Source organism: Colius striatus, chromosome 1 (genome assembly GCF_028858725.1).
Source record: "Colius striatus isolate bColStr4 chromosome 1, bColStr4.1.hap1, whole genome shotgun sequence".
NCBI lineage: Eukaryota > Metazoa > Chordata > Aves > Coliiformes > Coliidae > Colius > Colius striatus.
The window spans coordinates 15,735,253-15,748,044 of record NC_084759.1 but is presented as its reverse complement, the minus strand read 5'-3'; the positions used below and the strand labels follow the sequence as shown (position 1 = coordinate 15,748,044).

Here is a 12,792-nt window from a genome sequence, read left to right as displayed (position 1 = left end):
GTATTTTGGAGATGGAAACAATAGTATACAAGTATCCTTTAGAGGGAGACGAAGGATCTACAAGGGACACTACTAAGGGTAAATTTTCTTCCTGAAAGACGACAACATTTCTAGACTATTTCTAGACTATTTTTTTTGGTACCTATTTAGTTTTAGTTTGTAAGCAAAGAAGATTTTTTTGGTATAATTTAACCCACTCAAAAAGGAACAAAGCTCACATAGACATTTATCTCTTACATGTAAAACAAAAAAGTAATGAGTACTCCACTGTAACTGTTACCAATATACCAATTATCTATGAGACTTTTAGAGGGTACTTGCAGAGAGAGACAGGACTAAATCTACAGCCAGTTGTCCCTCCATCTGATTCTTTCAATGGATTTAATACTTTCGATTGCTGTAGAAATTTCACATTAGAATTACCACAAAAGTGACCTATGATTACATTTTTTATGTTTATTTCCAGCTGTGCTTTGAAGAAGGTGCTAGTAAGATTCTTGAGACTGTTGAGCTTCCAGAATATTTTACATGAAAATCTTTTAACTTGATATTGCAGGTTTCACTTAGAAAGTATTTACTCCTGTGTATGTAACCCTGTGAAATGAAGTGTGACACTTAAGTTCCTTCATTAGTTCTAGAAGTTTGTATATGTAATGACTGTTGCGTATTTAGAAGAATCGTAGAATCACAGAATGGTAGGGGTTGGAAGGCACCTTTAGAGATCATCTAGTCTAACCCCCTGCAGAAGCAAGGTCATCTAGATCAGGTCGTGTAAGAATATGTCCAGGCGGGTCTTGAAGACCTCCAAGGAAGGAGACTCTACACCCTCTCTGGGCAGCCTGTGCCAGGGCTCCCTCACCTGAACAGTGAAATAGTTTTTTCTTATGTTTAAATGGAACTTTTTGTGTTCCAGCTTCATCCCATTACCCCTTGTCCTGTTGCTAGCTACAATAGAAAAAAGAGATGTCCCAACCTCCTGATACCCACCATTTAGATACTTGTAAATGTTAATAAGATCTCCCCTCAGTCTCCTCTTCTCCAGACTAAACAGCCCCAGTTCCTGCAGCCTTTCCTCATATGAAGGATGATCCATACACCTGATCCCTGTGCTGGACTCTCTCCAGGATGAGGGATGTTACTTCAGTACACCACATTTTTCCTTCTAAACTGTCACTGGATCAACACCCTGATTTTATACAAGGGGAAGATTGTTTAGCCACAGCTTCCAGTTTCTCAGTTAACAAAACAAAAAGTTTGGTCACTGGTAGTTAAAAGAGACCTGTTGGAGCTGCCCAGGAGGCAGTTTATTAACCTCTGTTTTTTGGACACATTAAATTTTGAGAAATTCTATTCTGTCTCTTGGGATACCAAATTAATCTGCAAGTCATTTTCTACCTAGAATCAGAATGAATTAGAGCTCAGCTTCTATAAAAAGTACTGTTAATGTCTAAACCAGACATACAGTATCAACCAATGACTAACAGAAGTTGAGTACATAGAAAATGACTTCCCAAAAGACATTTTTATTTACTTCCTACTGCAAGTTTTGTGCATTGTCACCGTACAGGATTCAGCAGTCTTGGGATATCTATCAAAAGGCTTTTTCTGAATTGTAGACTGCACATAATTACTTCAAGTAATTACGAATCTTAATCTTGGATTTGTTGAGACCCTGGCTAAAAGTCTTTTGGACATTTCCAATAACTTGGTGTAGAGTTATAGAAGGCTTTAAAGGAGGCCTTTGTGTAGCTGTGTAAGTAGCTGCAATATTTCCTGGCTTCTTTGTTAATTAGGAATAAAAATTATGTCCTACATATTTATATATGTCTAATTTTGAAATCTAAGTTCAACCTCACTTCTCTTTTATGGTGCTATATATTGATTCCAAATTAATTAAATCTCCCGTGAAACTGGCAATGGTGAGTGTAAATCAGTGAAGCAGGATGAAAAGTAGTTAAGGCTATCAGTGAGTGGCTAGAAATATTACGAGAAGTACGAGACAATTATTTAACTAGAAGAAAAAAGCACTAAATCTTAATAAAGGTAAAGCTGTCAATTATTTGCAAAAATGGCTGAAATATTAAAACTAGAATATGTTTTGGTCTTTTTTCAAAATATATATATTCTTTTTAAGAGGTGGGATGGTATATTCCAGTCTTACAGTGATAAAGTCCATTTTGCTGCAGATGTGTCTAGGAAGGATATAAACATCAAATGTACCACTAATAACACATACAAGAATAGTCACATTACAAAGTAAAAAACTCAGAAGTTAGTTTATCACATGGTAGGCTTTTCCTCTGGAGTTTCATTACTGTATATCACCATCTTGAGGAGAATGAAACATCTGAGTGCTGCTATTTTTAGCCACCTTGAGTAGTGCCTTTGTTTTATCTTAATCCTATTGACATTTACTTCAATACTTGTGGAGTAAGTTGCCTTCTGCTGTGCATAGTGATTTCAGGATCTACCCAGCAGTGTGTATCTGACTCACTGATGGGACCAGACTGAAATTCTGAAATGCAATGTGTTGCTCTTATTGCAGTTTCTATAACTTCGTGAAGTTCAACGAGGCGAAGTGCAAAGTCCTACACCTGGGTCAGGGTAATCTGCAATGTTAAAAGATCCTGGGAGGTGAATGGATTGAGAGTAGTACTGCAGAGAAGGACTTGTGGATGTTGGTAGATGAAAAATTAGACACGATCTGTCAATGTGCAATTGCAGCCCAGAAAGTCAACTGTGTCCTGGAATCAAAGTGCCATGAACAATCTGAATTATAAGAACTCTTGGAGGTTTTTGAAAAATGGAATTGGGGAGAGAAACACAGAAAATTAGAAAAATTGTGAAATCTGTTTTTGAGGAAGGACAATACCAAGGTTAAAGTTTGATGGAGAAAATAGCATGGAAAAATTCAGCTTAAATGCCTAGTTGGCAAAAATCTTAGTAGTGACTGAAAACAGGATCACAGAGTGGTAAATCATCAGACAACCATAGCAGTACTCAGCACACCCAGTTTCAACTACTAGATCAGTCTTAACAGTCCTAATAATTTCCCTGATTCTTCAGTATCACTATCAGAGAAACTTCATAACGTCAAGCACTTAAAGGCTATACTGCAATGGTATTACAAAATTAACAAGGTATTTTTTCTGGTTGTACACAGGGATGTACAATGCCATTGTTATGATGCTACTCATTCAGTGAGTGCATTTTAGCTGTTAAATTAGACAGCTATGGAAATTTCCAAAGGGGAAGAAGGTAGCAATAAGTAGATTTGTCTAAACATTGCAGGAACAGTATGTCGTCCCAGATCTATACTTGCATGCAGTGGAGTAATGCAACTAACTTTAGTAGAAAAGTCATTCTGAAATCAGTTTATTCAACAAAGAGCAGAATCTGTATTTACTTTTTGTATTTGACATCACACATTCAGCTCTTTTTTTAGTAACACCTTTATTTCTACTCAAACTACTTATGTTCATCCACAGTTTTTAAGAATGCCAATGTGCAGTTATTTGGATGTCTGCTAATTCTTCCTCCTGATTTAGATAATTCTTTTTACCATCTACTTCTTAGCTGTCCAGTGTGTATTTTTAAGTTCTGATCCTTTTTCTCACTATGCTCATGTATTTTCTTCCCTGCTTTCTACATTTTTCACCAGGCGTTGCAATATACTTGCCCATCCATTTCTCTTTGGAAAGGTGAGCTCCTAAATAAACAGCAGGAAGTTGACAGACTCTGCCTCTTGTGGACAGAGATCCTGAGATATGGCTTGAGTAAAACAGACAGGCAGGCAGCAGTATAAATTCATCCTACATGGGGAGTATTTTATATACAAGGACTACTAGGATCTCCCAAAAGTGACAAGGAATCTCTAACAGCTATCTGAGCCCTCAGCTTGTGAGAAGCCCTCAGCTTCTTTTATATATCCTTCTCAACAATCAGCAGGAAGTGCTAAGATGCCAAACTTGGCAATAGGCTTGTAGCAGCCTCCGTAAATTTGATGGAAGTATATGCTCATGCCGTTCTTCCAGATTCATGCTCTGGGTACATTTACATGTAACACTTACTTTTTGAGATACAATTTCCAATCCTGCTTATCAGGACTGGAAGTTAATCTGAGAAGATCCAGGTCTACTAATGTTAGTAGAATTCCTGCAGCGAGAGGAATCCAATATATTTATTCCCTGAATAAGTCCTTGCTCAGAGCATGCGTTCTTCTCGCTCTAGTCTTTGATGAAGCCTTTTCTGGCACTCCTAGTCTGTTGCGTTGTGGGCAGGGTGAAAGCCAGACTACTTATGTAGTAAAAACCAAACTCAGCCTTGAGGGCTGAGTCTGCTTGGGCATGTGTTAATGGCCTGTATGCAGAACATGTTGCACATGTGTGGGCAAGCAGATTGCAAAACATAGTGCTGTCAATAAAGCTGCAGAACTCGAGGGCTTCAGTATTTCTCAGGTTGCTTTTATAAGGAGCCAGAGGGCTTCTGTAATTTCTTTTGCTCCTGCTTCCTCCTGAGGGACAGGTTTCTTTAAAGAAAATGAAGGATAAAAAGAAGTAAGGACTATCTGAAGAGACCAGAGGGATCAGTCTGATGAACTTGATGCCTAAAGGTAGGGAATTCACAGTCAGTTAGCCTGCACAATAGAGAGACAACAATTCTAATGTGAAAATAACATAAAATGGTACAGTCAAAAGTCTGTAGCAATAACATCATTTGGAAATTATCCCTATACCAGGAAGAGCTACCTACTAATGAGAAGTTACAGACTCTTCACTGTTTTTTATGATGATGTTTTGCTTTTTCTAATTTACTTCCTGATATGTTTTTCTCACAGAGTAAATAATAATTATGAATTATAATCACATAGCACTACTCTTACCCAACAGCAAACTGTGTTAGCATATTGTCAAACAAAGCTGCATGCAATTCTCATTTAGAAAAAAAAAGGATTTTACTGTATGGGAAAACGTTGTCATCTCTCATCTGATGGCATACTCTGTTCTAGATGTAGTGATCTTTGGTGCTGAACCACTAAGCGATTGCTTGTCAGGTTTTGACTGCACCTGCTTGGAAACTCTGGTAATTATGCGCTGTTGTCTAATTGCTTATTTTATGGATGTTTTACGTGTTTTAAGCAATGCCATTTTATTGCAGATAACTAATGTTAGAGTTCTCATTATCATTCTTTAACATTTGTTTTATATGATTGCTGCAGGTGGAAACAATAGGTGATGCGTACTGCGTTGCAGCAGGGCTCCATAAGAAAAGCCTTAGTCATGCTAAAGCCATTGCCCTGATGGCACTGAAGATGATGGAGCTTTCAGAAGAGGTTCTGACTCCAGATGGCAGCCCTATTAAGGTAATCCCTTTGCTCTTTACCCTCAGCTAGTCAGTGGTATGTGGACCTGATCAATTCCATCATGTGCTGTCAGTAAAAATCTATTTATTATTAAGAGAATTTAAAATTGGATCAAAATATCACCACCTTTTTATGGACATATATTTCACTGATGCCCATCAGCAATCCTGTAAGACATGCCTTACTTTAGCAAACACAGTAAACCACACAGATTAGCTCTTGCCTTGTCATATGCATTGGATGCCAATTTGTGGCTGCGGGGTATTAGGTCCACTCCTGGAGCCCTTCCTCCAATCCAGTTTAGTGTGAGAAGACAACAATTCACATGACCCAGGACTGTCCCATGCTACAAGCCAGAGCACTGTATGCGCTGACAATAGGGAAATGTGGTTCAGATCTATGCTGCTGGTGTGGACTTCAGCACTACTGACAGGGCACTGGCACAGTCTGCTCAGGGAGACTGTGGAGTCTTCTTCCTCAGAGGTCTTCAAGATCTGCTTGGACAAATTCCTGTGTGACCTGATCTAGGTGAACCTGCTCCTGCAGTAGGGTTGGACTAGATGATCTCTAAAGGTCCCTTCCAACCCCTACCATTCTATGATTCTATGATTCTATGATTCTGTGACTAGCGTAGAGGCACTCAGAGTTTTCTGTGGCTCTGAGGGGCTAAATAATTATTGACCTGTATAAAAGCAGAATGTGCAGACTTCTTGCTCTTCCTCAGTGTTAATGTGCTTCCTTCCCACGCTACTCCAATTCCTTCTCCTAGATCAGTACAGAAGGTAGCAGGAGATGGAAACCCATGTGTCCACTTTAAAGTTCCACTGCTGTTTTGCTTCGCTTGATCTTATACCAATCTTGTAGCTGCCAGCATTTGAAATTGGTAATATTTAGGTAGGAGATAGAGATTCATCAGGAAAAAAAACCCCAGAGAGTTAAATATATATATGCCCTTCTTTTTCAAGGGTCAGATTACACATTATTTTCATTATATGTACTCACTCCTGTTTCTGTATAAATTGTTCTTCCCAGAATACAAATCCTCTGACCCTTTAGTCATTCACTGACAGTAGAGGTACTGAGAATAGATGTAATAATGTCAAGGCAGGATGTAAGGAGGGTGATATTGCAGAATGTTGTTGTTACCTTTGTTTCTAACCTAGTAAATTCTGTTTAAAAAAGCTTATCTGTCATAGTGGCATCTTGACTTAAGTTTAAATACATTAAGGTTAGGATTCCTATCGTATGAATGTCTACCCTGTAAAACTGTTGAAATAAGGACTTTTGGAGAAGTCTACTTTAATTTGTCCTAGTTTAGTTGTCTACTCTAGAATGAGATGAATCACTCCCTAAAAATGTGTATTTTCACAGTTGTCTGTAAGGGAAGTCTATGGACTTAGCCTTAATGTGGATGCCTGAACTGTAAGCTTCTACGCTCTGTCAGATGAGTCCTCCTACAAGTGGCAAAGAACACACAGTTTTTCCTGGTGGTTATGTCAATGATCGTCACAGTTAAAAACATATGCATTATTTCTAAATTGAGTTGGCATGATTTTACCTTTCAGCCAATGCTGAATTGACTCGAGTGATCCCTGCATTTGTTAGCTGCCAGTTTTTCTCTTAGAAAAACATGAATGTGCCCATCATGCAACAGATTTCTGTTAACAAATGCTCCATGTGCATAATGTCTTAAAGCTGCGTCAGGGAAAGCAGGAAGTGGTCAAGCACTGGAATTAAGCTCCCCAGGGAAGTGCTCATGGCTCCAAGCCTGTCAGTGTTCAAGTATTATGACAATGCTCTTAGATGTATGGTTTCACTTTTGGGTTGTCCTGTGTGGAGTTGGTTGTTGGACTTGGTTCTGTAGTTTACCTGAAGCTAAGAAAACCCCTAGGTATGTGTAACAGTTGCTATGAACCATTAATAGGAGACTTTCTGTGTGAAACATTTTACAATTAAGCCTTGCTATTAAAATATTTAAATATCTATTAACAGATACAAAGTACCTAATGTAGGCTATAAGACATTTTATTTTGAGCTGGTCCTGTTAAGACAGATAGCAAAACAAATACAGTATTTTCACTATAGTTTACCTTATCTGTGATTCATATCAACATGTCCTTACCAGGTGTCTTGAATACAGAATGCTGACGCAGCTTTTGTTTTCTTGTATTGAAAACCCTACATCAATATTTGGATATTTGAGAAGAACTTGAACTCAGAGGGCAGTTTTCCTCATGCCCGATAGTTTTATCTTTTTGATAGCTTTCAGGAGTTGCTGTGACTAAATTCTGACAATTCTTCGTCATAGTCTAGTAGCTATTTTGAAAATATAAGACAATTGCTATGTTTGAGACAAATTCCTAAAAATAAGGGACCTTCTAATATCAAGAGCAAACAACAGTGAACCGTTTTCTTTCCCCACCCCATCTTCACCCCACTCCAAATTGACTGATAAGTCATGATTAAATAGGAAGGAATTGTTCTTAGTATTTTATATAGTGCATGAAACGACAGTTATTTGAAGTTTGATTTCTGTTAGTAGTCTAACAATTACAGTACAACTATTCTGTTCTAATTGTGTTTTCTAGTAAGGAGCAAATATGCTGAAGTCTTCTTGGTGCTTGCAGGGGATTTATTTCTTTTCCAGAGGCATATTTCTTGTTTAAGCTCTCTGAGATCAGCACTGGAAACTGGGAGTTCAGAGATATTCCCCGTGTTTGTGGGATGTGGCTGATACAATGCACATTTAATAGGCTAATTAATTCTGGGGCAAAATTTTTTTAGATAGTGTCATTATGAAACTTTTTTGAGCTGTCCTGGTTGCAGAGATTTCAGCCCCAGGGAAGCCTAACTGCAATTATGAAATGTAACGCATTTTATGAGATGATTGCCCAATAACTTATGTCTAACTTTATGGGTCTAATTTATTGAATATGTCTATTCTCCAAATTACTTTGATGAGTATGTTTTGCTGTCACCTTAGGACTGAATTCACCAGAATGTAAATATTTGCTTTTTAGTAGTGCTCGAAATATTCATCTGTGTGATAGCAGCAGACATGTTAAATGATAGAGTTATGATGAAAAAGTAAATGAATGAATGAAAAAATACTGTATTAAATTAAGTGCGTGGTCTGGGTACACATCCTTTGAAATATTCAATGTAATGATCACAAAAATACCTTGCTTGTACAGTGATACATACTTTATGAAAAATCTACCTCTTAGAGCAATACTTATGTGGTCAGTAAACAGTGACAGGTACAATGGTGACAAGGGGTATGAAGCAGGTCTGATTTATATCCAGATGATGCTCCTGCCCCCTAAGCACTGCTAATAGTACTGTGGTGTGCAGCTAATGTGTACTCAGGCATAGAGACTTCCAGTGGAGCAGCAGAAATGTGTAAGCAGAATGGAGGCTGCAAGCCTGCACTTCTCATACCTGTGTGGGTAGCCTGTGATTTGCAAGGTAATGAAAAATGGTTTTTTGCAGAAAAAGAGAGCAAGCAATGTTGCAGCAGCCTCCTCAAAACCTATAAGCAGTGTTGTACAGTCTCCTCATTTCAAAATAAGTGTTTGTGACAGAAAATGGACAGATCATTGTCCTGTACTCACAGTGGAGAAGGCTTCAGGTCCCTGCATGATTTTTTAAAAACTCAATTTTATTTCAATCAAAATGTCAACGCTACTTTAGCATGAACTAAGGCCTTAGTACAAAAGAAGGACTTTTGGCTCAGACACGGCATGTAGAATTGGATTTATATGCTTTCAGCAAAGTGCTTTTTAGTCCAGAAACATTTGTTTGATTTAGGTTCTGTACAACTAGTTATACATAGTGCCCCGTGACTGTAGTTTGAAAATACTGATTTAAAACTGTCTCCCACATTTAGGTGAGTGTTACTTGAATTTAGGGTATGCTTCATATTTTATTACCTTTTTTTTCTTAGATAAAGTGGAAGCCCGTTAATTTTAACAGCTAGAGATAATACTGTAAGAAGAATTCTCCAGAGCATTGACCTTCAGAGATAGAAGTCACGATGCAGATCTCATTTGATGTGTTAAAACCCATAGGATATTTTTAGTGGCAACACTTTTTATTGTGCTTCAAGTCTTGCCTAATTAATTCATGCACATTATATATCTCAAAGAAACAGAAAGACTTCCTTTTAAGTTTATTGTTAAAAGGGCTGCTCTGTCAGAACCTACCTAGTTTTGACTAATAAGATTTCCCAAGAGATTATTCTGTAAGATTATCCGCTCGTTTTTGTAGTGTATAAAGGCTGTGAAGAGATACAGGACTGGGAACAAACAGAGGAAAAGTAAATTATTTACATGAAGCTGATGAAATTAGCTACAATTATGTAGATGTATTGTATACAGGTGCTCCTGACTAAAACATAAAGATTAGTCCCTACCACAGTAATTCCAAACATGTTTTAAAATGTGTTTCTCTACAGCAGAAAAATGGCATGTGTCTTTCAAATGATTATGTTACAATAACAGGAGAATTAGGCCTATAAATACTGTAATTACAAACTGAAACAAATACATAACCTCACCTTTCTTTTTCTCACCTGCTAGTGACTAGTTCAGAAAATTTCTAGCTGATACTGACTTCAATTAAATTAATTTATCCTCAGGTGAGGTGGATGGGACCTTGCTTTTGAAAGCACATAGTGTGGTGCCAGCATCAGCTCAGTTGTTTATTTATTATCAAGATAGAGTGCCTGATGCGCTTGCAGCTTCTAGCTTTTAGATATGCACTGCCAAATCCATTTTATTAGTGGATTTATAAGCTGCATTTAAACAGTGTAGTCTGGTATTAGCACAATCAACACAAGAGCTGGTCTTCATTTATCAGCTAGAGAGGGAAGAAAAGTCTGGCAAAGGGACCATTTAATGTGAAGGGTGGAATTAACCTCATCTAATTTCAAATACTGACAGTGTGAACAACTACATCTAAGCCTGTTACTTTAATGCTCTTTTTAAAAGGAGACAGTAAAGCTATTTTAGTCTATATTCATCGAACATGCTTTCAGTGTCTACCTTAAAATGAAATATTTGAATTAATATTTGTCAGATAGGTCCTATCTGAAGGGTGAACAGGAGTCCTGGTTTAACCCCTGGCAGCCAAGCCCCACACAGCCACGCACTCACACCCACCCCGGTGGCATGGGGGAGAAAATCAGGAGAGTAAAAGAAAACTCGTGGGTTCAGATAAAGACCGTTTGACAGGTAAAGCAAAAGCGGCACACGCAAGCAAAGCAAAACAAGGAATTCATTCTCCACTTCCCATGGGCACATAGGTGTTCAGCCATCTCCAGGACAGCAGAGCCCCAGCATGTGTAAGGGTTACTTGGGAAGGCAAACACCATAACTCAAAATGTCCCTCCCCTTCTTCTTTCTTCCCTCAGCTTTTTCTGTGAGTACGATGTCATATGGTGTGGGACATCCCTGGGGTCAGTTGGAGTCAGCTGTCCTGGCTGTGTCCCCTCCCAACTCTTTGTGGACTCCCAGGCCAGTTGCTCAAGACATTAGTTGAGAGGCAGAAAAAGCCTTGACTGTGACTGCTCAGCAGTAACTAAAACATCCCTGTGTTATCAATGCTGTTTCCAGCACAAATCCAAAACATAGCCCGGCAGAAACTATTATGAAGAAAATTAACTCTACGCTGGCCAAAATCAGCGCAACAGGCTCATGAGCTCTCGGGGTGAACAGTCCTGCTGGAAGGATCTGCACTTAAATGCTGGTTCAAATCTCTGTTCAGTCACAGCCTTTCCATTTGAATTTTAGATGTTATCCAAACTTTTTATACTGAAACTTCCCATATATAAGTGACAATGCTTTACAAGTAAAACCATTTCTGTAGCAAGTCTAAGCTGTGTGACTTTACATCCATGCAGCTGTTTTGGTTTGTGTTATGTATTTAAATACCTGTGGTTGTGATGACTGGAACAATGAAAGCGTGAGTTAGATAAACCTTTCATCTCTGCTTGTCAAGTAGTAAATTTTAATAAGCATGAACTCTGCCTCATGAGTAAGGTTACAGAAGAGACAAAAGGGCTCTGTGGATTGTAATGGCTCATGTCCACACTGACAGTGACATGCTTTTCTAAATAACATGGAAATGGTCAATAAATTTTATTGTGTGTAGCACCTTCTGGCTTGTATTGGACATAGTGTGTTCAGCATGACCAGGCAAGTGATAATATCCTGTACTCAGAACTGTTGAGGCTGCATCTAGAATACTGTGTTCAGTTCTGGGCCCCTCACTACCAGAAAAAAGCATTGAGGTGCTGGAGCATGTCCAGAGATAGGTAACAAAGTTGGTGAAGGCTCTGGAGCACAAGTGTGATGAGAAGCAGCTGAGGGAAATTGAGTTGTCTAGTCTGGAGAATAGGAGGCTGAGGGGGCACATGGTCACGCTCTACAACTACCTGAAAGGAGGCTGTAGCAAGGTGATAGTTGTTATCTTCTCCTAAGTAACAAGTAATAGGCCAGGGAAGGTTTAAGACATTAAGAACTTTTTTACTTAGAGAGTTGTTAGACAGTGAAACAAGCTCCCCAGGTTAGTGGTGGAGTCCCCATCCCTGGAGATAAAGTCATGTAGATGAGGTGCTGAGGGTTTTGGTTCAGGGATGGCCTTGGCAGTGTTAAGTCAGACTCAATGATCTTAAAGGTCTTTTCCAACCAAAACAATTCTATGATTCTTCAGGCTCGTTAAGCATTCCCCTCTGCATGATGGTAATATGGCACTTGGGCTGAGAACACAAGTAGAGTGAAAGTGCCAATATTTGCTTGAATATAAGCTTTTATTTCCAGTTAATATATGAAGGGGTCACTACCAAACTTACAATGAGTCAGAGTAGTTTAGCAAGTGTTATCTATGTAGTCTTTTAAATGTTTGGGGGTTTTTTTTGCCTTGCTTTGAATTCAGCCTGTGGCATGGTAGTTTTATAATAATTTAGTTGTCCTCATCAAACTTATATCTTTATGTAAGCAGTAAAAGGTTGTCTGGTTTGTTTTAAATTGTGAAAGGCTTGCTGCTGATGCAGGCATTCTCATCAGCCCCATATGAAAAGCTGCAGCATTACTGCAATGCTCCTTGTTCCATCTGTGGTCTCCTAGCAACCTCCCCTTGTACCTCATGTCTACATCATCAGATTCTGGAAGGTATATAATATCCTATTTCAGGCTGCATAACTTCAAATTAGAAATTTCCTTGTGTTAAAAGAAAAAAATCAGAAACAATTCCACAAAAGAAACACTTGCATTGAGACTTTACTAAAAATGTGCAAGCCACGACACGACTTCTTTATTTCAAAGTCTTACCAGCATGAGAGCAGCACAACTCCTTTGGGGAGTTTTTAGATCTGTATGTCTCGGGTGGAGCTTAGACCTTTTTCTGGAGAGCATTCTTGGAAGATAGTG

General features: G+C 38.6%; 1 protein-coding gene across 1 annotated transcript in view; it reads left to right on the top strand.

Annotated features, from left to right (window-relative positions):
• Nucleotides 1–12,792, top strand: part of GUCY1A2 (guanylate cyclase 1 soluble subunit alpha 2) — a 169,229-nt gene that overhangs the window by 99,060 nt on the left and 57,377 nt on the right. The window contains exon 6 of the mRNA XM_061991878.1: nt 5,219–5,362. Coding sequence (XP_061847862.1) covers nt 5,219–5,362 — 144 coding nt within the window. The remainder of the gene's footprint in view (nt 1–5,218; nt 5,363–12,792) is intronic.